This window comes from Schistocerca cancellata, chromosome 6 (genome assembly GCF_023864275.1).
Source record: "Schistocerca cancellata isolate TAMUIC-IGC-003103 chromosome 6, iqSchCanc2.1, whole genome shotgun sequence".
In the NCBI taxonomy this organism is placed as follows: domain Eukaryota; kingdom Metazoa; phylum Arthropoda; class Insecta; order Orthoptera; family Acrididae; genus Schistocerca; species Schistocerca cancellata.
In genome coordinates this window covers 333,454,765-333,478,606 of record NC_064631.1, presented here as the reverse complement: position 1 = coordinate 333,478,606, position 23,842 = coordinate 333,454,765, and the positions used below count along the sequence as shown (strand labels likewise).

The 23,842-nt window shown below is 39.1% G+C and overlaps 1 protein-coding gene across 1 annotated transcript; it reads right to left on the bottom strand.

Moving 5' to 3' along the window:
* Window positions 1–666: 666 nt before the first annotated feature.
* On the bottom strand, window positions 667–22,971 carry LOC126088509 (proteasome subunit beta type-2). The gene is made up of 4 exons (XM_049906654.1): window positions 22,775–22,971; window positions 22,493–22,686; window positions 1,105–1,267; window positions 667–1,004 (listed from the first exon to the last, which is right to left on the bottom strand). The coding sequence occupies exons 1-4, from the start codon at window positions 22,863–22,865 to the stop codon at window positions 841–843; spliced, it is 612 nt and encodes a 203-aa protein (XP_049762611.1). The 5' UTR covers window positions 22,866–22,971; the 3' UTR covers window positions 667–840.
* Between the last annotated feature and the right edge of the window lie 871 nt (window positions 22,972–23,842).

Sequence of the window (23,842 nt, the reverse complement as noted above, 5' to 3'; positions counted from 1 at the left end):
CTCAGGCATCATAAATGTGACCCATGTATTGTAAGAGGCCTCTATCAAAAGGGTAATGACCCCACATCTGACTGGCTACTGTATTTGCTTTAGTGTATGTGAGTCTACACAATTATTGTGCACAAAGGGTCAAACTCTGTAGGTAGGCATTATTAAGGCCTTCTTCCTCAGTTGATCCACATTACAGGAAATAGAAGTCAAACCGAGAAAGGGACCAAAATTAGTTCAGCTGAGAAGTTATATAGGGGAAATTAATGAAAATGTCAAGTAAAGAAAGCAGAACCTAGAGAAATAGCTGGGTCACCATCAAAAGCTACTATTGTGAGAAAGAAAGAAGTAAGGATGTCAGAATGGGAGACGAGATTGCAGCACAAGTAAGGAAGGAGGTACTCAACAGCTTCGGGCCCCTTGCTCCCCACACACATACTCACAAGAGTCTCAAGTTTCCTGAAATTTTTCGTAAGTGTTGAACTTTAGGTGCAGCCTGCAAGGGCCTTTCTGGCTAATTGGTGTTCACACAAAACTAACAATAAATACAACTGAATAATTTTGGCAATATACTACACTCCAATACAATAACAATGCACCAGGAATCTTTAAGATTACATTTGCATCCAACAATCTCTCTCCACACATGCGCAACTTAAGATTTTTTTTCCAAAATAATGATTTAATTTCTTAAAATTTTTACAAGTATTAATCCACAAATAAGAAAAATACAAGAAAAAGTAATTTAAAGTAACTGGCAATGAGGAAAACTTTTCGATTTCCCTCTCTTCGGGTAACACATTAGTGTAGTGATACCACCTTCAATTAAGACATTCCATAGTCAGCAACACATCAAACTTCTGCAGCTAACGTAGTGACAGTTATAGGTGGCAGGTCTTTAATACCATTCTTGTCAATCACTTGAACTTTAAAATTTGGAAGATTAATAATTAAACGTTTCTGTACTTCTCTCACACATTTCTTCAGTAGATCATAAGCCTCTTCAACTGTCATATCTGTGAACAAATAAATGGTTATTATCAAATATCTATTTCTAAATACAAATAACTAATAAAGTGAGGCAAGTCATGAAATATACTTAGTATAGATATTTACTTGGTTTGTGGTATCTGTCCATTATACTGAGAGCAAAGTATCCTCCATATCCATGTGCTGCATAAGGGATCTTGACAAGAGATGCCAAATAATCAAGAAAATACAGCTCGGGACCATCAGCATCATCATAACCAGCTATCAGCATATTTACAATGTATGGAGTCTGTAAAATTCAAATTACATGGCTGTACACTAAGCTCCACAACTAGAATAATGTATTTAAAATATTACTTGTTCAGTATTCAAATACTTTAAGCATTTCTGTTCAAACAATTCATTTTCTATAACACAGTTTTGTAAATCAATGTAATTTGTATCTCCTGCATCTACAGGGTTATTACAAATGATTGAAGCGATTTCACAGCTCTACAATAACTTTATTATTTGAGATATTTTCACAATGCTTTGCACACACATACAAAAACTCAAAAAGATTTTTTAGGCATTCACAAATGTTCGATATGTGCCCCTTTAGTGATTCGGCAGACATCAAGCCGATAATCAAGTTCCTCCCACACTCGGCGCAGCATGTCCCCATCAATGAGTTCGAAAGCATCGTTGATGCGAGCTCGCAGTTCTGGCACGTTTCTTGGTAGAGGAGGTTTAAACACTGAATCTTTCACATAACCCCACAGAAAGAAATCGCATGGGGTTAAGTCGGGAGAGCGTGGAGGCCATGACATGAATTGCTGATCATGATCTCCACCACGACCGATCCATCGGTTTTCCAATCTCCTGTTTAAGAAATGCCGAACATCATGATGGAAGTGCGGTGGAGCACAATCCTGTTGAAAGATGAAGTCGGCGCTGTCGGTCTCCAGTTGTGACATGAGCCAATTTTCCACGTGAAACTTGCCCGCACGCGTTCAATCGTTTCTTCGCTCACTGCAGGCCGACCTGTTGATTTCCCCTTACAGAGGCATCCAGAAGCTTTAAACTGCGCATACCATCGCCGAATGGAGTTAGCAGTTGGTGGATCTTTGTTGAACTTCGTCCTGAAGTGTCGTTGCATTGTTATGACTGACTGATGTGAGTGCATTTCAAGCACGACATACGCTTTCTCGGCTCCTGTCGCTATTTTGTCTCACTGCGCTCTCGAGCACTCTGACGGCAGAAATCTGAAGTCCGGCTTCAGCCGAACAAAACTTTACGAGTTTTTCTACGGATCTATAGTGTGTCGTGACCATATGTCAATGAATGGAGCTACAGTGAATTTATGAAATCGCTTCAATCATTTGTAATAGCCCTGTAATATAGATGGTACATTCTTTGCAACAGTTGTCATTCAAGCTCCGAGGGTGTGCTAAAAAGTAATTTCTTCGACTTTTTTATTCAGGATGTATACATAGACAAGGAAAAAGAAATTTCCCAGGTTTCTCGATTAAAATATATACTTTTTTGCCTGGGTGAAAATACACTTTTTTCCTGTTAACAGACAGTACACTTTCTGGGAATGATTGATGTTTTATACACCGGCGTAGAATTTCCCGGCACTTTGAAAAACGAAACCCAGGCAAAAATATATAAATGGAAAGGTCTTTGATGTGCAGGGATGTGTACACTGCTTACTTTCGTATTACAATATGCTGCATATTTTCGTGTTATGAAAGTATGAATTCGAATTCCACCAAATACGGTACGTTAGTTTCCGAAGCATTGAAATCAAAATTGCTACGCCCTTTTGTAAGCCAATCATAGTCGATGTTACGTGATCTCGTCAGCCGATATTCAGAGCATAAGCAAAAAGCAACATCACTTCAATAGAGTTAACACACAAATATTAGAAGTTAATTGTTTAAATTAATTTACATTGTGTAGCTACAAGAAAAACTAAGCTTTCACATATAATATTGATTTTTTTCGCGTGTTACACTTTAAGATACAACGTGCAAACGTGCCAGTAAATTTTAAAATAATGACATAAATGTCTGGTCTTCTGGGCTCGAAATTCTCTTGAGTGGCCGGTCCTCAAAGTGTTAAGTTTTAAACGAGGGTCAAAGACTCTGTACTTCAAGAAATTCAAAGCACATTTTCACATGTAACATAATTCTTCTTGTGTAAAAGGAAATTTACTTTGAAAGTGACACTTGTCATACAACGATTAGCAATATTTTCCCGAGACCTGTTAGAAATAGGTTCATTTCAGCAGTTGCCAGGGCTCCAAAAAAACAGCGGTTACTGCGCATGTGCAGATTCGATGATGCAAAAGCCTGTTCGTAGGTATAAAGCATTAAGAGCTCTCAAATTACAGCATAAAACAAAGAAGAGTATCAGAATTTTGTAAACCATACTAAAATCTATAATTCGGCTTCAAAGTGCACGTTCGTACGTCCAGATTCACAATGAAGTAGGTTCCAATCTGATATTACACTTTTCAGTGTGGTTTTTTGGATGTAAATTTTCTTGGAGTACCTGTACTGCGTTATCCCAAATTTGGTTATTTATTATGGCATAATGCCATATGTACCAGAAGGTGAAAACGTGCTCTTGAAATTCAGCAAACAGTTGGAACTGGCTAATACTGTGGAGTGAAACAATTCGTTTCAATAAATATAATGCCTCAGAGAGAAATATTAATAAATGCCAAATTTATTTAGCAAACCAACAAAAGAAACTTTATTGTTCTGTAAGCCGATTAATGCGACTGCCAAGAACATGGAAATAAAATAAAATGAGAAAGCAAACTAATAATGTATTTTAGCATTCCGTGATTATGTGCCTGTATTTTAATCCACTTGATGGCTCCCGGTCACAGAAATCCGTTTTGTTTTCATTTGAAGTGGGATCTGTAATGGAAGAGGAAACAGTAAAAATACTAAACCTAAACAACAGTCAGAGGGAGGCTACCCTGTTAGCACGACAACTCAGACTGCTCTCCACAAGCACGTATCTAGCAGCTTGGGCGCGCCAGAAAATTTGTACCTATTAGCACCTGGATGCTTGCCGCTATTGCTGATACACCTAACAGCCACACGTCAATCAGCCAGAAGCAGGAGCATGTGCTGCTCATACGCAATTCAACTGCGCAGGCATGGCAACTGCTCAAACGAACTTGTTGTTGTTGTGGTCTTCAGTCCTGAGACTGGTTTGATGCAGCTCTCCATGCTACTCTATCCTGCGCAAGCTTCTTCATCTCCCAGTACCTACTGCAGCCTACATCCTTCTGAATCTGCTTAGTGTATTCATCTCTTGGTCTCCCTCTATGATTTTTACCAGCCACACTGCCCTCCAGTACTAAATTGATGATCCCTTGCTGCCTCAGAACATGTCCTACCAAACGATCCCTTCTTCTAGTCAAGTTGTGCTACAAACTCCTCTTCTTCCCAATTCTATTCAATACCTCCTCATTAGTTATGTGATCTACCCATGTAATCTTCAGCATTCTTCTGTAGCACCAAATTTCGAAAGCTTCTATTCTCTTCTTGTCTACACTATTTATCGTCCACGTTTCACTTCCATAAATGGCTACACTCCATACAAATACTTTCAGAAACGACTTTCTGACACTTAAATCAATACTCGATGTTAACGAATATCTCTTCTTCAGAAACGCTTTCCTTGCCATTGCCAGTCTACATTTTATATCCTCTCTACTTTGACCATCATCAGTTATTTTGCTCCCCAAATAGCAATACCCCTTTACTACTTTAAGTGTCTCATTTCCTAATCTAATACCCTCAGCATCACCCGACTTAATTCGACTACATTCCATTATCCTCGTTTTGCTTTTGTTGATGTTCATCGTATACCCTCCTTTCAAGACACTGTCCATTCTGTTCAACTGCTCTTCCAAGTCCTTTGGTGTCTCCGACAGAATCACAATGTCATCGGCGAACCTCAAAGTTTTTATTTCTTCTCCATGGATTTTAATGCGTACTCTGAACTTTTCTTTTGTTTCCTTTACTGCTTGCTCAATATACAGATTGAATAGCATCAGGGAGAGGCTACAACCCTGTCTCACTCCCTTCCCAACCACTGCTTCCCTTACATGCCCCTCGACTCTCTTAACTGCCACCTGGTTTCTGTACAAATTGTTAATAGCTTTTCACTCCCTGTATTTTACCCCTGCCACCTTCAGAATTTGAAAGAGAGTATTCCAGTCAACATTGTAAAAAGCTTTCTCTAAGTCTACAAATGCTAGAAATGTAGGCTTGCCTTTCCTTAATCTTTCTTCTAGGATAAGTCGTTGGGTCAGTATTGCCTCATGTGTTCCAATATTTCTACGGAGTCCAAACTGATCTTCCCCGAGGTCGGCTTCTACCAGTTTTTCCACTCGTCTGTAAAGAATTCGCGTTAGTATTTTGCAGCTGTGACTTATTAAACAGATAATTCGGTAATTTTCACATCTGTCAACACTTGCTTTATTTGGGATTAGAATTATTATATTCTTCTTGAAGTCTGAGGGAATTTTGCCTGTCTCATACATCTTGCTCACCAGATGGTAGAGTTTTGTCAGGACTGGCTCTCCCAAGGTTGTCAGTAGTTCTAATGGAATGTTGTCTACTCCCTGTAGGCAGTATCTATATTACCCCTTGTGAGATAAGCCTCAACATCCTTACATTTGTCCTCTAGCCATCCCTGCTTAGCCATTTTGCACTTCCTGTCAATCTCATTTTCGAGACGTTTGTATTCCTTTTTGCCTACTTCATTTACTGCATTTTTGTATTTTCTTCTTTCATCAATTAAAATCAGTATCTCTTCTGTTACCCAAGGATTTCTACTAGCCCTCGTCTTTTTACTTACTTGATCCTCTGCTGCCTTCACTATTTCATCCCTCAAAGCTATCCATTCTTCTTCTACCGTATTTCTTTCCCCCATTCCTGCCAATTGTTCCCTTATGCCCTCCCAGAAACTCTGTACAACCTCTGGTTCTTTCAGTTTATCCAGGTCCCATCTCCTTAAATTCCCACCTTTTTGCACGAACTTAATGTAAACAAATGTTGATGGTGTTGAGGCAGCAACCAGCCACAAATTTATTTTCAGTTCCTTTATTCAAAAGGTACCGTTACCGGTTTCGAACCTTTACGATTCACCTTCAGACAGTTTTCCTGCTTCCATTACAACATCTGTCGGACGAATACTATGAAAACAAACACTCTAAACCGACATTTCACAACAATTAATCTGTAAGAAAACACACCACATGTTGTAATTAAAGCATGAAAACCGTCTGAAGATGAATTGTAATTATTCGAAACCGGTAATGGTACATTTTGAATAAAGGAACTGAAAATAAATTTGTGGCTGGTTGCTGTCTCAACACCATCAACATTTGTCTTCAAATAACAGCCACAGTCTCCAACCATATCATATGACAAAATTGCATTAATGTAAACAGTTGTGAAGTCACGTTCATACCAAACAGTTTGTTGCTACGAAGCACTGCATATTCTTCATCCTAAGGCCTTGACACATTTTACTGCTGGCAGACGCCTGTGTGTATACGGTGTTTCGTTGTTTTTTTCTCTCATTTATGTTTTATTGTTGCAGATTTATCAGTCTGCAGTAATATTCTTTATCAGAGTATCAGTTGTTACCAGTCAAAATCACAAAAATTTAAATGAAAACTAAAACAACGAAAAATTCCAGGAATCCCACAAAATTTGTGTTTTTTCCGCACAATTCACGTTTTTTCCCGGATGAAACAATTCCAGGATTTTTCTCGGATTACCCGGTTTTCCCCGGACACAGACACCCTGTTATTCCGTTCTCAATATTGGTTGTGGTATTACATGTCATACATATCATTCAGTCGGCTATACTGCTCAGCTGACCCAAGACACAACACACTGTTGCTAAAGGGCTCCAAATTGTAGCACGTAGCATGGCAGTCCTCCTCCCATGAACAATGGACCTTGTCATTGGTGGGTAAGCTTGCGTGCCTCAGCGATACAGATAGCCATACCTTAAGTGCAACGACAACGGAGCAGTATCTGTTGAGAGGCCAGACAAACATGTGGTTCCTGAAGAGGGGCAGCAGCATCGTAAGTAGTTGCAGGGGCAACAGTCCGGATGACTGACTGATCTGGCCTTGCAACGTTAACTGAAATGGTCTTCCTCTGCTGGTACTGTGAAAGGCTGAAAGCAAGGCAAAACTACAGAAGTAATTTTTCCCGAGGGCATGCAGCTTTACTGTATGGTTAAATGTTAAATAATGGTGGTGTCCTCTTGGGTAAAATATTTCGGAGGTAAAATAGTCTCCCATTTGAATTTCTGGGCAGGACTACTCAGGAGGATGTCATTATCAGGAGAAAGAAAACTGGCGTTCTACAGACTGGAGCATGGAATGTCAGCGCCCTTAATCGGGCAGGTAGATTAGAAAATTTAAAAACGGAAATGGATAGGTAAAAGCTAGATATAGTGGGAATTAGTGAATTTCGGTGGCAGGAGGAACAAGACTTCTGGTCAGGTGAATACAGGGTTATAAATACAAAATCAAATCAGGAAAATGAAGAAGTAGATTGGAGATTCAGATAGTGAAGGGAGATGAAAATTTAATAGTCATGGGGGACTGGAATTCGATAGTAGGAGAAGGAAACGTAGTAGGTGAAAATGGAATGGGGGTAAGTGGGGGTAAGGAAGGAAAGAGGAAGCCACCTGGTAGAATTTTGCACAGAGCCTAACTTAATCACAGCTAACACTTGGTTTAAGAATCATGAAAGAAGATTGTATGCATGGAAGAGGCCTGGAGATACTGGAAGGTTTCAGATAGATTATATAATGGTAAGACATATTTAGGAACCAGGTTTTAAATTGTAAGACATTTCCAGGGGCAGATGTGGGCTCTGACCACAATTTATTGGTTATGAACTGTAGACTAAAACTGAAGAAACTGCAAAAAGGTGGAATTTAAGGAGATGGGACCTGGATAAACTGAATGAACCAGAGGTTGTAGAGTGTTTCAGAGAGAGAATTAGGGAATGGTTGGCAAGAATGAGGGAAAGAAATACAGTAGATGGAGAATGGGTAGCTTCGAGAGAGGAAACAGTAAAGGCAGCAGAGGATCAAATAGGTAAAAAGACAAGGGCTGGTAGAAATCCTTGGGTAACAAAAGAAATATTGAATTTAATTGATGAAAAGCGAAAATATAAAAATGCAGTAAATGAAGATGGCAAAAAGGGAATACAAACGTCTCAAAAATGAATCGACACGAAGTGCAAAAAGGCTAAGCAGGGATGGCTAAGAGGACAAATGTGAGGATGTAAAGGCATATATCACAAGGGTAAGATAGATACTGCCTACAGGAAAATTAAAGAGACCTTTGGAGAAAAGAGAACCACTTGTATGAATATTAAGAGCTGAGATGGAAACCCAGTTCTAAGCAAAGAAGGGAAAGCAGAAAGGAGGAAGGAGTATATAGACAAGGGTGATGCACTTGAGGGCAATACTATGGAAATGGAAGAGCATGTAGATGAAGATGAAATGGGAGATATGATAATGCATGAGAAGTTTGACACAGCACTGAAAGATGTAAGTCGAAACAAGGCCCCGGGAGTAGACAACTTTCCATTAAAACTACTGATAGCTTTGGGAGAGTCAGCCCTGACAAAACTCTACCATCTGGAGAGCAAGATGTATGAGACAGGTAAAATACCCTCAGACTTCAAGAATAATATATTAATTCCAATCCCAAAGAAAGCAGGTGTTGACAGATGTGAAAATTACCGAACAATCAGTTTAATAAGCCACAGCTGCAAAATACAAACATGAATTCTTTACAGACGAATGGAAAAACTAGTAGAAGCCAACATCGGGGAAGATCAGTTTGGATTCCGTAGAAATACTGGAACACGTGAGGCAATACTGACCTTACGACTTATCTTAGAAGAAAGATTAAGGAAAGGCAAACCTACATTTCTAGCATTTGTAGACTTAGAGAAAGCTTTTGACGATGTTGACTGGAATACTCTCTTTAAAATTCTAAAGGTGGCAGGGTCAAATACAGGGAGCGAAAGGCTATTTACAATTTGTATAGAAACCAGATGGCAGTTATAAGAGTCAAGGGGCATGAAAGGGAAGCAGTGGTTGAGAAGGGAGTGAGACAGGGTCATAGCCTCTCCCCGATGTTATTCAATCTGTATATTGAGCCAGGAGTAAAGGAGAAAAAAGAAAAATCAGAGTAGGAATTAAAATCCATGGAGAAGAAATAAAAGCCATGAGGTTCGCTGATGACATTGTAATTCTGTCAGAGACAGCAAAGGAGATGGAAGAGTAGTTGAACAGAATGGACAGTGTCTTGAAAGGAGGATATAAGATGAACATCAACAAAAGCAAAACGAAGGTAATGGAATGACGTCTAATCAAATCTGGTGATGCCAATTGAATTAGATTAGGAAATGAGACACTTAAGTAGATCGAGTTTTGCTATTTGGGAAGCAAAATAAAGAGATGATGGCCGAATCAGAGAGGATATAAAATTTAGACTGGCAATGGTAAAGAAAGTGTTTCTGAAGAAGAAGAAACCAAGAAATTCCTTTGTAGATTAACTGCATTTCTTTTCCTTAGCAGCAAAAGTGGCCACTTTTGAAAATGCCTCCTCAGAGGTTAGTTTGAAACATGCACAATTTTAGTTTACATTGTTTTCTTTATACACTTCATCCCAGGTTTGGTTTGCCAATAACCTTGAAAATGTGCATATTATAGGTTTAAAGAAGCTTCTGTTAGAGGCCTGCAGTTTTGTGGTGTTTTCCATGCTCTTTTTACCTTTATCACCTAGCAGTAATAACCCAAAAAGCAAACATCTGTTATATATTCACTACTGATGTCTGTAAATATAACATCTAAGACTGGTGCTGAAATTTTGGCTACTCCCTTAGCAGTGTTTACAATTTGTGCCCTGCCTACAATATTCAGAATGTTTAGGAAGCTGTTATTAATTTAATCCATAAAACATTTGTGTTCACATCTGCACAGTTTTGGGAGCTGAGACTGTCTACGACTCCAGGTAACTTGTTAAAAAGTTTCGCTAAGTGAACAACACAAACACAAAATGATTAACCTTTTGTGGATGTCAAGCTCTGTAAATTCAATGGCTGACATTTTGAAATGTTTATCTGGAGTAATTGTGATTTTGCGTATCATTAATAAAATGAGTCCTATTTATGATAAAAATGTGCAATCCCTCAACATTTTACAGTAGCGGTAGGTGACAAGAATACTGTGTACTACATTTTGGTGTGTCTACACCAGTAATCCCACCCCATAAACCATGGACCTTGACGTTGGTGGGGAGGCTTGCGTGCCTCAATGATACAGATGGCTGTACTGTAGGTGCAACCACAGCGGAGGGGTATCTGTTGAGAGGCCAGACAAACGTGTGGTTCCTGAAGAGGGGCAGCAGCCTTTTCAGTAGTTGCAGGGGCAACAGTCTGGATGATTGTGATCTGGCCTTGTAACAATAACCAAATCGGCCTTGCTGTGCTGGTACTGCGAACGGCTGAAAGCAAGGGGAAACTACAGCCGTAATTTTTCCCGAGGGCATGCAGCTTTACTGTATGGTTAAATGATGATGACGTCCTCTTGGGTAAAATATTCCGGAGGTAAAATAGTCCCCCATTCGGATTTCCGGGCGGGGACTACTCAAGAGGACATTGTTATCAGGAGAAAGAAAACTGGTGTTTTACGGATCGGAGCGTGGAATGTCAGATCCCTTAATCGAGCAGGTAGGTTAGAAAATTTAAAAAAGGAAATGGATAGGTTAAAGTTAGATATAGTGGGAATTAGTGAAGTTCGGTGGCAGGAGGAACAAGACTTTTGGTCAGGTGAATACAGGGTTATAAATACAAAATCAAATAGAGGTAATGCAGCAGTAGGTTTAATAATGAAGAAAAACATAGGCGTGCGGGTAAGCTACTACAAATAGCATAGTGAACAGGAATGAGATTTTCACTCTGCAGCGGAGTGTGCGCTGATATGAAACTTCCTGGCAGATTAAAACTGTGTGCCCGACCGAGACTCGAACTCGGGACCTTTGCCTTTCGCGGGCAAGTGCTCTACCAACTGAGCTACCGAAGCACGACTCACGCCCGGTACTCACAGCTTTACTTCTGCCAGTACCTCGTCTCCTACCTTCCAAACTTTACAGAAGCTCTCCTGCGAGCTCTCCCAGGAGAGCTTCTGTTAAGTTTGGAAGGTAGGAGACAAGGTACTGGCAGAGGTAAAGCTGTGAGTACCGGGCGTGAGTCGTGCTTCGGTAGCTCAGTTGGTAGAGCACTTGCCCGCGAAAGGCAAAGGTCCCGAGTTCGAGTCTCGGTCGGGCACACAGTTTTAATCTGCCAGGAAGTTTCAGCATAGTGAACGCATTATTGTGGCCAAGATAGACACAAAGCCCACGCCTACTACAGTAGTACAAGTTTATATGCCAACTAGCTCTGCAGATGAAGAAGAAATTGATGAAATGTATGATGAGATAAAAGAAATTATTCAGATAGTGAAGGGAGACGAAAATTTAATAGTCATGGGTGACTGGAATTCGAGTGTAGGAAAAGGGAGAGAAGGAAACATAGTAGGTGAATATGGATTGGGGGTAAGAAATGAATGAGGAAGCCGCCTGGTAAAATTTTGCACAGAGCACAACTTAATCATAGCTAACACTTGGTTCAAGAATCATAAAAGAAGGTTGTATACGTGGAAGAATACCGGAGATACTAAAAGGTATCAGATAGATTACATAATGGTAAGACAGAGATTTAGGAACCAGGTTTTAAATTGTAAGACATTTCCAGGGGCAGATGTGGACTCTGACCACAATCTATTGGTTATGACCTGTAGATTAAAACTGAAGAAAAAGGTGGGAATTTAAGGAGATGGGACCTGGATAAACTGAAAGAACCAGAGGTTGTACAGAGTTTCAGGGAGAGCATAAGGGAACAATTGACAGCAGTGGGGGGAAAGAAGTACAGTAGAAGAAGAATGGGTAGCGCTGAGGGATGCAGTAGTGAAGGCAGCAGAGGATCAAGTAGGTAAAAAGACGAGGGCTAGCAGAAATCCTTGGGTAAAAGAAGAAATATTGAATTTAATTGATGAAAGGAGAAAATATAAAAATGCAGTAAATGAAGCACGCAAAAAGGAATACAAACGTCTCAAAAATGAGATCGACAGGAAGTGCAAAATGGCTAAGCAGGGATGGCTAGAGGACAAATCTAAGGATGTACAGGCTTATCTCACTAGGGGTAAGATAGATACTGCCTACAGGAAAATTAAAGAGACCTGTGGAGATAAGAGAACCACTTGTATGAATATCAAGAGCTCAGATGGAAATCCAGTTCTAACCAAAGAAGGGAAAGCAGCAAGATGGAAGGAGTATATAGAGGGTCTATACAAGGGCGATGTACTTGAGGACAATATTATAGAAATGGAAGAGAATGTAGATGAAGAGGAAATGGGAGATACGATACTGCGTGAAGAGTTTGACAGAGCACTGAAAGACCTGAGTCGAAACAAGGCCCCGGGAGTAGACAACATTCCATTAGAACTACTGACAACCTTGGGAGAGCCAGTCCTGACAAAACTCTACCACCTGGTGAGAAAGATATATGAGACAGGCGAAGTACCCTCACACTTCAAGAAGAATATAATAATTCCAATCCCAAAGAAAGCAGGTGTTGGCAGATGTGAAAATTGCCGAACTATCAGTTTAATAAGTCACAGCTGCATAATACTAATACGAATTCTTTACAGACGAATGGAAAAACTAGTAGAAGCCGACATCGGGGAAGATCAGTTTGGATTCCGTAGAAATATTGGAACACGTGAGGCAATACTGACCTTATGACTTATCTTCGAAGAAAGATTAAGGAAAGACAAACCTATGTTTCTAGCATTTGTAGACTTAGAGAAAGCTTTTGACAATGTTGACTGGAATACTCTCTTTCAAATTCTAAAGGTGGCAGGGGTAAAATACAGGGAGTGAAAGGCTATTTACAATTTGTACAGAAACCAGATGGCAGTTAAAAGAGTCGAGGGGTATGAAAGGGAAGCAGTGGTTGGGAAGGGAGTGAGACAGGGTTGTAGCCTATCCCCAATGTTATTCAATCTGTATATTGAGCAAGCAGTAAAGGAAAAAAAAAGAAAACTTCGGAGTAGGTATTAAAATCCATGGAGAAGAAATAAAAACTTTGAGGTTCGCCGATGACATTGTAATTCTGTCAGAGACAGTAAAGGACTTGGAAGAGCAGTTGAACGGAATGGACAGTGCCTTGAAAGGAGGATATAAGATGAACATCAACAAAAGCAAAACGAGGATAATGGAATGTAGTCGAATTAAGTCAGGTGATGCTGAGGGAATTAGAGTAGGAAATGAGTCACTTAAAGTAGTAAAGGAGTTTTGCTATTTGAGCAGCAAAATAACTGATGATGGTCGAAGTAGAGAGGATATAAAATGTAGACTGGCAATGGCAAGGAAAGCGTTTCTGAAGAAGAGAAATTTGTTAACATCGAGTATAGATTTAAATGTCAGGAAGTTGTTTCTTAAAGTATTCGTATGGAGTGTAGCCATGTATGGAAGTGAAACTTGGACGATAAATAGTTTGGACAGGAAGAGAATAGAAGCTTTCAAAATTTGATGCTACAGAAGAATGCTGAAGATTACATGGGTAGATCACATAACTAATGAGGAGGTATTGAATAGAATTGGGGAGAAGAGGAGCCTGTGGCACAACTTGACGAGAAGAAGAGACCGGTTGGTAGGACATGTTCTGAGGCATCAAGGGATCACAAATTTAACATTGGAAGGCAGCGTGGAGGGTAAAAATCGTAGAGGGAGACCAAGAGATGAATACACTAAGCAGATTCAGAAGGATGTAGGTTGCAGTAGGTACTGGGAGATGAAGAAACTTGCACAGGATAGGGTAGCATGGAGAGCTGCATCAAGCCAGTCTCAGGACTGAAGACCACCACAACAACAACAACACCAGTAATTTGTAATGCTACCTCTGCATTGTTTAAAAACTGTAATTTAACTTTAAATTGCTGTACTTTGTTTTTAATGACTGCACATTCTGTTAAAAAACTGAAAATTCTACATACATTTCAGTGATGCTTGCCTTTCCAGTTTCTTTTTCTTCTCTGCTACTAGTGAGTGTATGCTCCTGTGTGATGGTACATTCTATCTTTGTGTACCTGTTGCAGAAATCTCTCTAATGGGCATGACATTTTCTAGGCATCGGAGTCTGTTGTCAATCTGTCCTAAGAAAAGATCGGTTTTGCCAACCAATGACAACAGGGATTTAATCATGCATAGCCTACCACCACACGCTATATTCTAAGTAATTAGCTCCTTCCCACAAGTATTGGGATACAAACTATGCCTAGCGAAACCCCCATCTCTCGATATTACCAACTATCACCGTGCATTGTGCACCTAATCAGAAGTCATTAGCAGCTTTGCCAGCTTTACATTAACTTGCCACACGGCACTAACACAGTGAGGCTGATCAGCACAATATTTTTCTAATTTAACTCATCTTCATCATAAGGTAATTCCCAAGATTCATGAGTGTTTGAAACCAACAATGAGGTACGTCCCTGAAATTTCGTGCCAGTCATATATTAGCATCAAGCTGAACTCCCATGAAGATTTTAGTCGATATCAGCATGAGAAAAACATGGAAAACAAAGATTTCAATCTTATGTGGGTGACAGTTGATTGCCCAACTCCTTATCTATATAGTACTCTTAGTGTGAGTTCCACCTAGGGATTTCCAGTATCATATCAAAATTAATAACTGACACATTTTATTGATGAAAATTATATTTAATGCAGATAATATAGCTGTTATACTAAAGTAACAAACAGCAGCTACAGTTTAAGTACGCATGTTACTGTGTTCTAGTACTGGTAAGCAACAATAAAATAAAGCAAGCTCCTCTTTAGCCTAGATTGAGAATCTTATTTTTGTAAGATTGAATAATAGTATGGATCTAGTGCCCTCTATCATGTGTGTATTAATCACTTGGCATTCCGGTTCCTACAGGTTTATTTATCAAGTGACATTTTTTTATTTGTAGTTCACTGTTACTTTTTGAGTTTACATATTGTCATTTAGAGATAGTAAGTAGAGCTGTGAATGCTAGAAAATGGAGTGCCAAGTGAAGAAATCTGAATATTTCTGACATATTCTTCTGTTTGAGTTGAACAGCAGGGTGACAGCAGCAGAGGCTGTGATGATTCCACCATCATGTGACATTTGCATGTAATGGTGAAGATTCAAAAATTGGGTATATGCTTACTGCATGCTCCAAGTCAAAATCACAAAAATCAACGGGTGGCTATATGTACATCTCTGCTTGAGTGCCATCAACTGGCTTGTGAATAACGTCAACAATTCCAATCCTTTATCATTACTGGTGACAAGAAATTGTGTCTTTATGATAACACAAGGTAAAGAAAGACATAGTTGAGTGCAGACAAAGCAACAACTCCCACACAAAGACTTTCATGTACCCACAGAAGGTAATGCTATGCATCTGGTGGAACAGCAACAGTGTGGTGTACCATGAATTGCTCCCTCAGGGTGTAACCACCACTACTTACATTTACTGTCAACAACAGACATCTTGCAGAGACAGTCCAAGACCAACGATAAGGAAGACTGGGTGAAGTGATGCTACTCCATGATAATGCCCACCCACATTCTACTAAACTGACAAAAAACACTACGCAGGAGTTGGGTTGGGAAGTCATTCTGCATCCATCTTTTTTACCTGATCTTGCACTCTCAGATTTTCACCTTTACCGCTCTCTATCGAACAACCTTCTAAGAAATTCCTTTCTGGATGAAAATGCACCCCTATCATAGTTCAATGAGTCCTTAGCCTCAAAACCACATGATTTTCACAGTCATGAAATTGAAAAGTTATGTTAGCATTGGCAGACTGTTGTAAATAGTGAAACAGAATATATTATTAATGTCTAAAGTCTTTTATGTGTATCTGTTGTGTTTAGTAAACTTTTGGAAAAATGCTACAAACTTATGCACCAATCCATGCTGATCAAAAAAATTAAAGTGGTTTTTCCTGAGTTTTCAATCTATCTCACAATGTTAAGCCATTCCAATAGGCACAGCTGACAGATCTTCATAGTATCAAAGTACTGATGACATTTGATCGTAGGAAACACACTGAATAAAAAACCATTCTTTCCACAATACCTGTTTTCTTTTTTCTTCCTATTGTCAGAAGACTATTTTCCTCCAAAATGCCATTAATCTCTACATTATGTGTTGCAGATCATGGAATTTTATGGCAGTTTCCCAATTTCTCCTGAACAGTATTTGTGGCCAGTATTAAACTTAAGTTTCTGATTAATTGCATTGCATAGAACTTGACAACAAAAAATTAAATAATCTTCATGTGTCTGTTTTCTTTCTTTCTCTCTCTAAAAGAGGTGCTATTCTGCTGGGTAACAGCACACAGTGGGATTTGAGGGAAGTGATGCAGCCAAGAGAGTATTCACCATTTGTAATTCAGAGCTCTGTGTTCCCCTGCACACTATTATCACATTGTTGGACACGCAGATCATACATCAGTGGGAAGATGAGCAAGCAGTCAGAGGGGGGATAAACAACACTGTGGTCACACTTGTGAACCTCATGCCAGCCACTCCAATGAAAGGAAGTGATGCTCACTACATTAAGAATAGCACAGTATCCACTGGCACAGTTTTCTGCTTAGGTGGAATTACCACCAATATGAGAAGAAAAGCCTGTGGAAAACCACATATTGTAACAATTTATTCTCCACATGTTGATGTAAGGACAACCCTCAGCTCAGCTGGAGACTTTCCCACCATTTTTGCTTACAACGGCAAGTGTGTAACAAACATTTACTATATCTTTTGAAGTGTCGGGCCTCCTGCCTACTTAAAAGTGCTGGGGAGTGTAAGTCAAGAAGCTCTGAATTAATGGTCGAGTCAATGCTTTTTTTAAACTTATCCATCCATAAAACAGGCAGTGTGTCATTAAGACATTTGTTACAAAAAAACTGGATGATTTTAATACACAGAAACCACATACTTGTGTTAATATAGCCAGTCATTCTGAGAAATCTGCCAGTTCCTGGAGAACTGTCGCAGCATGTCTGCTTCTTAGACAAGACTGTCCAAGACACAAGATAAGTACGTTGATGTCCAGTAAGGGTACTAATGACCACTTCACGGAGTGCCCTGCCATCATCATCATCATCTAGGGTGATACAGGGGGAATTCTTCAAACATAAGGCACAGAATTGGGAAACCGTCATATTCAAAAGAAAACTAAAAAATAGATAAACAGTCACTCCTACAAATTACTCAATTATCTACATTCAAGAACTTAAAATTTTTTTTAAAAAGCATGTCACATGGCTCTGAACCGGCCCACGGATTTCGATCTGATGACACATCAGCAGTTTCTGTGTCAATTGCACTGATTTTATTCAAACAGCTCCTCATTTGGCTTCATGATACTGAGTGGACCCACCCTGTTTCAGGCCTTTTCACCAGAGAAAACTATGAGTTTGTCTCTGGGTAATTAGAACAGTAGCACAGAGCTTCACTTTAGTTTAGCAACAACCGAGCATACTTATGTTGTATTGCAGTCTGATAACGTGTGCTCCGTGCCAAAAAACTTTATACGAATGATTTAAAGTATCTTTTATTTACATGAAATGGCACGAATTCCAAAACGTGACTGAACATTGATTAATAAATATCAAAGTTACACTCAAGTCCATATTTTGGGCAAGAATAAGGATTGCCATTAGGGTCATTCCATTGCAAGTGATCTAGAGGTTCCCATATGAACATTCACGCATGTTCCTAATGAGCAATGGTGATGTTTTGCAATCACTAATCCAATACTTCTGGAGATATAGTCATTTGCCTGATCCCATAGTACAGCTATCAATAGTGCACCCGTGAGGGTTCGTCAACATCGAGACATAAAATCTTGAGTAATATTTTCTTGACAGAAACACAACTACGCCATCTTTTATAACTTTTTGTGCTCTCTCAAGTGAAATAATAAAGATTTTCTGAGCAGTTTTCATGCAGATAAGTTCAAGAAAAGTCTGCCGAAAATACAGACATTAAAAAAAAAAAAAAATTTGAACTCTAGCTCACTATATCTCTTGAAGTAAGAGTGCGATACACTGAAACTTTGTGCATAATAACTTGCCACTACAGGGTCTTAGAATATATAATTTCATTCTCCTACCACTTTTCTATAGTTTACCAACTGAGGGCAAAGTTCAAGATTTTTCTAAAATGCCTATTTTCTGTCTTACTTTTACGAATAGAAGGAAATCTTCTGTAAACTCTTTTAAACCATTTTCATTAGAAAGACCTAGTGACCTATTTCAGACTGTTTTTCTTCTTTAACTACAGTATCAAATTAGTTATAAACTTCACAATTTAATTGTCCATTACCAAGGCAGTGGATATCACAATAATAAAATTGTTGCATAACAGCTGCAGCACACATTGTATGAACAGACCTCAGGTTTTACACCATTGACACATTGTGTAAATTTTAGTAATGTTAATAACAGTCTTCTTGATAATTTTTGAAAGGATTTATGTCCTAAAGAAATATTAGCATGTTGTTTTATTGTGTGACGTTATTGATGTGCTAGTTTAATTCCGGTTTAAGGTATAGCGTACTACGTGTCAGCACAGTTTTGTCGTTTATGTAGAACATTAGTGTAGAGATGAAAAATTGTATAGCGTGGTATGGTCTGTAGTGCTTAACCGCTGCTGATTCCTTTCAAAGTGGAAAAAAAAAAAAAACAGAATCCCCATCACCATACCAGAATCCCCATCACCATACATCTCACGCCCGACAGTTGTGCAACAGCACCCACCCGTGAGTTCCTTTACCAGAAAATCCCAAGCCTGATAAGGGTTTCTTTACACAGGATCCCCAGCTCAATGATACATTTCTATAAGCTTCAGAAGCCAAAGCTAGAAAAGATCTCTTTTAGGATCCTACACTTATGTTTACTTCAAGCTATTTGAATTTTTTACAGGTTTCATTAATTTGCTGTAGAATGGCGTGAGGAAAACTATATTGCCAGCAGAGGATGTCACTGATGGGATTGTTTGGCAAGAAATTTTGATAAGACAAAACCCAAAAAGTTATACTTTTCAAAACTGACTGCCTCAAATTATCAGAGTCACCAATAGAGAAAAATATTCCTTACTTGCACTACTTCTAACTCCAGCTCATTCCCTAGTCATCAGGGCTTTTGATATCTTCCACAGACAATGCTAAACTGTAGAACATAATAAAAGATGTCAGACATTATTAATAGGCCAGGATCTTTCTAAGGAAAATGGTATAAGTGTTTGCAGAAGGCACTTTTTTTTGTAAAAGGGCTAAAAATAGCCATTTTTAGAAAAATCATCAATTTTTTCCTCAATCTGTAAACTACTGGAAAGCAGTAGGAGAATGTAATTTATATTCCAAGACCTTGTACTGGGAAGTCATTGGCACAAAGTTTCAGGAATATCCCAAAAGTACTTTCAGAGATATGAAAAGCTAAATTTCACATTTTTTCAAGCATTTATTTTTTCTGCCAATTTTTCTTCAAATTATCCATATGAAAACTGCTCATGAAATCTCTTATTTCGTTTCAGAGTGTGCAAAAAATTGCACAAGATAGCCCCATTTTGTTTTGTTTTCAGGAAAATATTGCCGGAAATATTATGTCTCAAAGTGCACTGTTGATGGCTGTGCTATGGCATCAAACAAATAATCATATCTCTGTGAGTATTAAAATGGTGGAAGTAAAACTTCACCAATGTTGGTTGGGAACATCAGCAAATGTTCAGACAAAATTTCACCATAAGTTTGTTATGGTCATGCAGGAACCTTTTCTGAAATTAGACCAATTTGCATGGAATAGGCTATTACTCAGTTTGGAATAACAGACCAAAATCCAATACACCCATTGTCGACAGTCATGAACAACTTTTAGATATGCAGAAAACGGGGCTAAAGAGCACTTATGGCACCAGAGGCTCTTACACTGCATGCTGAAGTTGGTAATTCATTCACGTCAGTCATAGCCAATCAAGGGGTGGAAATGGTAGCCAAAGAGAATTGCTGAATCTAAAGATTTCTTTCACCACAAGATATAAATTGACTGCACTTATTTTCGATATGGAGAGTGCCAGAATAACTTACTTTTCTCATTATTATGAATTTTAAGCTCGCTTACTGATTTTTGTATTTATTTGGTGAATGAGGAAACAACCTGATAACAGATTGATATATTATGTAACCTGAGTCCTACATTATACTGCAAGTCAAGATTTGTTAAGGAGTTTGTACAGCCAATGAATATTAATGGAAGAAAACTAGATGCGCCGACCAGTCTCATCAATAGTGTTGCCATACCACAATATTATCTCGCAACACAACACAGTTTCGTCACAGGTAAAAATGCAGACGGATGGCACCACAAACTGCAGCTGACCCATGATAATTTGCTCGTGAGCTGGCGAAGCCAATGGATGTCAACATGAAAATGTGACTGCCATAATAGAATGATGTGTAGCACAGCCAGAGATACATTTGCCATTCCTGTCATTCCAATAATCTCTTTGTCAGTATTATTTCCAACTGTGCCACAAATTGTGATGATGTGGTTAAAGTCTAACTCAACCTAATACAACAAAATACCAGCTATCATTATATACAACCATATAAAATTACAAAGGAGCACTGTGCCAACAACATCCAAATCTTGATTTGTTGGATTTAGTTCCCATCATTCAACATGCAAATTGTTACCACAATCAATATCTAACATCACAGCTCCTGACACCATAAATGCACTTTAACTCGGACACACTCCACTAGGCTCTCCAGAGTTTGGATATGCTATTTCATTCTTGCCTCAACATAATTGTCAGGACACAGTGTCAGATTATATTATGTACAACATGTCCTTGTCAGCATTTCATCCAATGTCTGACTACACAAGAAGATGTAATTGCACAGTGTTATCATACAATAATGTCTTAGAAATATGGGCACTTCTGAAAGATAAAACACAAAACAAGGAATGAATATAAAGATCTAATGCCACACTATACCAACAATGGGTTCATTACAGATGGAGCTCAAGCTCACACTGGGGAATGGGACTGGTAGTGCTCTGGCACTCACCTTAAGCAAATTAGGGAAAGTGTGAACAACTTAAATCTGAATGTGTTCCCACCATATTCGACTACACCATTTACAAAGATACAAATAGTGTTTCTGCACTGAACGTGATACCTGAACAAACTACAGTCTCTGTAACTGTCATATTGTAGTTTTTTGGATGATAAGGTGTCCAATATTCTCTTTGCATCACATTCTATAATAATCACTCATTAACTTAATCAAAATTTATCTGATGGTCTCAACTGCCATATCCAGTCAACCATTGCACTCTGGAAAGTCAGTGGGTGAGAGAGTGGAAGACACCACACAAGCATCCAAGCATGTAGCCCAAAACTGTACAGTTACGATGAAACAGCTTTGGAAATAATATGAGTACCTAAAACACTAGCTCTTTTGACACAAATACGTGTATTAATAGTGAACCTGTTTCTTTTCTCAGTAGTTTGTACATATACAAGTCACACACCACAACAACGTCACGGGTCAAAGCCGACACGTGAGATCGGATGTTTCTGTTGACCCTATATGTCTGATAAGTCTTTTCTAAAACTAAACACTAAACTCCGTCTGAACAGGTCTCGGAAGACCCTAATGGTACTGGCCGACTGCCGTGTCATCCTCCGCCTCCTATTATGAAATCACGCTTTCTGTTACATGCAACGGTAAATACACTGTTAAGCCTAAACTATCATTTCATGGACATAATTATCTGCACGACACATAACAGCCACCGTCTAACAGATTTAGTCACCCTATGCAACCACATTACAGTTACTTCTGTGCTTGACAGATGCTTGTGACTGTGTCTTCAATTTCAGTTGTGCCATAGTCGATTAAGCCTTTGAGACACGTTCTCATGATCCTTGGACACCCATAAACATGCCATGCACTGTGTAAAACCTGAGATACACAATCTAAAACGCAATGAATCCAACTGTAAAACAATTACAAACGAGAGGAATTATGTATCTGTCCTAATACTTTCCAACAATAGAGTCTGAAAGAATTACTTATTATAGTAAATCAAGAGTAGTAATAGTTTTTCGGCTATAAACCACAGAAGGAATGTTAGTGAAGGCTAACGGGTACGATTCCGATACAGTTACCGTCGTAAACAGTAGGCCTACTTGGATGCAGAAAACAGCCCTTCAAAAACTTTGCAGAATCGCTTATATGCCACATTACTAACGTTATGTCTGTGTGCCGATAACGAAGACCTGAAAGTTAAAAATACTTACCCTACTCCTTAAATATTCCGCTAAATTCCGACGAGTGAAGCTAGCTGCAGCGGCAGGAGACAGCTCGTAGCCGTTTCTCATTTTATACAGTTGTATATTTTTTGCTATGTACTCAGAAAACTGTGTTGTATCGCCAGCTTCCCCAGCAATTGCCATAACTAGTTTTTCAGACAATTTCTGAAGCTTATCTTCATCTGAAAAGCAAATGGTAGCGTGTCGTTACACTCTAACTTACATCATGATTTTATGTAGAAAGTATCGGAATGAACAAAGCTACGTTACCATCTTTCATAACCATTATGCTTTTGGCATGTGTCATATCAGCAGCTACTATGACAAAATCCCTAAATGCAATCCCCAGTAATGTTTCCATTTCTTTCTCTCTTGAACTGTCGGCTACAGAAAAACAGCAACAACTCTCATCAACAAATCAGCTACTCATCCACGCTATAGAAACATCACTGGTCATAGACCATAGTTTACACATATTAACAGTCATTTTACTCCAAAGATGGCACTGAAATGACGGCCGTAGAGTATAAATGTCTATGGAGTGAGGATCCGGCTGCGCAGAACGAGAATTCTCTCTACTACATCTCCAGCAGCTCAAGTCATGTGACTTTCAGATGGCACATTTTAGCCCGTATAGCGCTTAGCGTATTTTGAGTGCTATTACTTCGCTGCTACAGATAGAACACCTCCAGAAGTACCGTGATACTTCGTATACGCGTTTTACAGACATCTTAACAATTTGATACCAGGAACTAAAGCTGACTTAAAGATGTGAAGAGAAATGGTATTGTGCTTTTTCGCCACAGTATCATAGTTCAGATTCCACTCTATTTACGTCTTTTTCGGTAACAGGATAAGAAGTGAAAGCCAACAATACTTTTTTTTACGTTTTGCATTCCAATTGTGGCGACCACAGGCACCATCCGGCGTGTGTTGTGTTAGTGCGCGAGTGTCAACCAGAGTGCAAGAGTCAATTTTCGAGCATGCGCCAAATAGTTCCTGAACCTAGTAACGTGAGCAAACAATGGGCTCACTAAGAGCAACTGATCTGTTCCCGTATTCCTAATATCGCGAGGCTGATAATTAGCATTTTACAATCAACTTAAGTTCTGTTGTTGTGTTGAAGATATTCTGGTGTACGTATTATTCCTGTAACAGACATAGTAGAGACTCAAGGCCTGATTCTGATAAGCAGTGGCCAAACTGGTAACCCCCAACGTGATAAGCTGCCTGCGTACATGTAAAACAAGTAAACAACACAACAGTGAAGGTCTGGAGAATATGAACCCTGCTGTGTCCAGACTACCCATGAGGCTACCACCATTCTGGCCATACAAC

Coding starts and splice junctions, on each gene's coding strand:
- LOC126088509 (XM_049906654.1), bottom strand. CDS start 22,865: ATGGAAACATTACTGGGGATTGCATTTAGGGATTTTGTCATAGTAGCT. Junction 22,687..22,774: donor CATAATGGTTATGAAAGATG/GTAACGTAGCTT, acceptor TTTGCTTTTCAG/ATGAAGATAAGCTTCAGAAA. Junction 1,268..22,492: donor CGGAATATTTAAGGAGTAGG/GTAAGTATTTTT, acceptor TGAATTTTACAG/ACTCCATACATTGTAAATAT.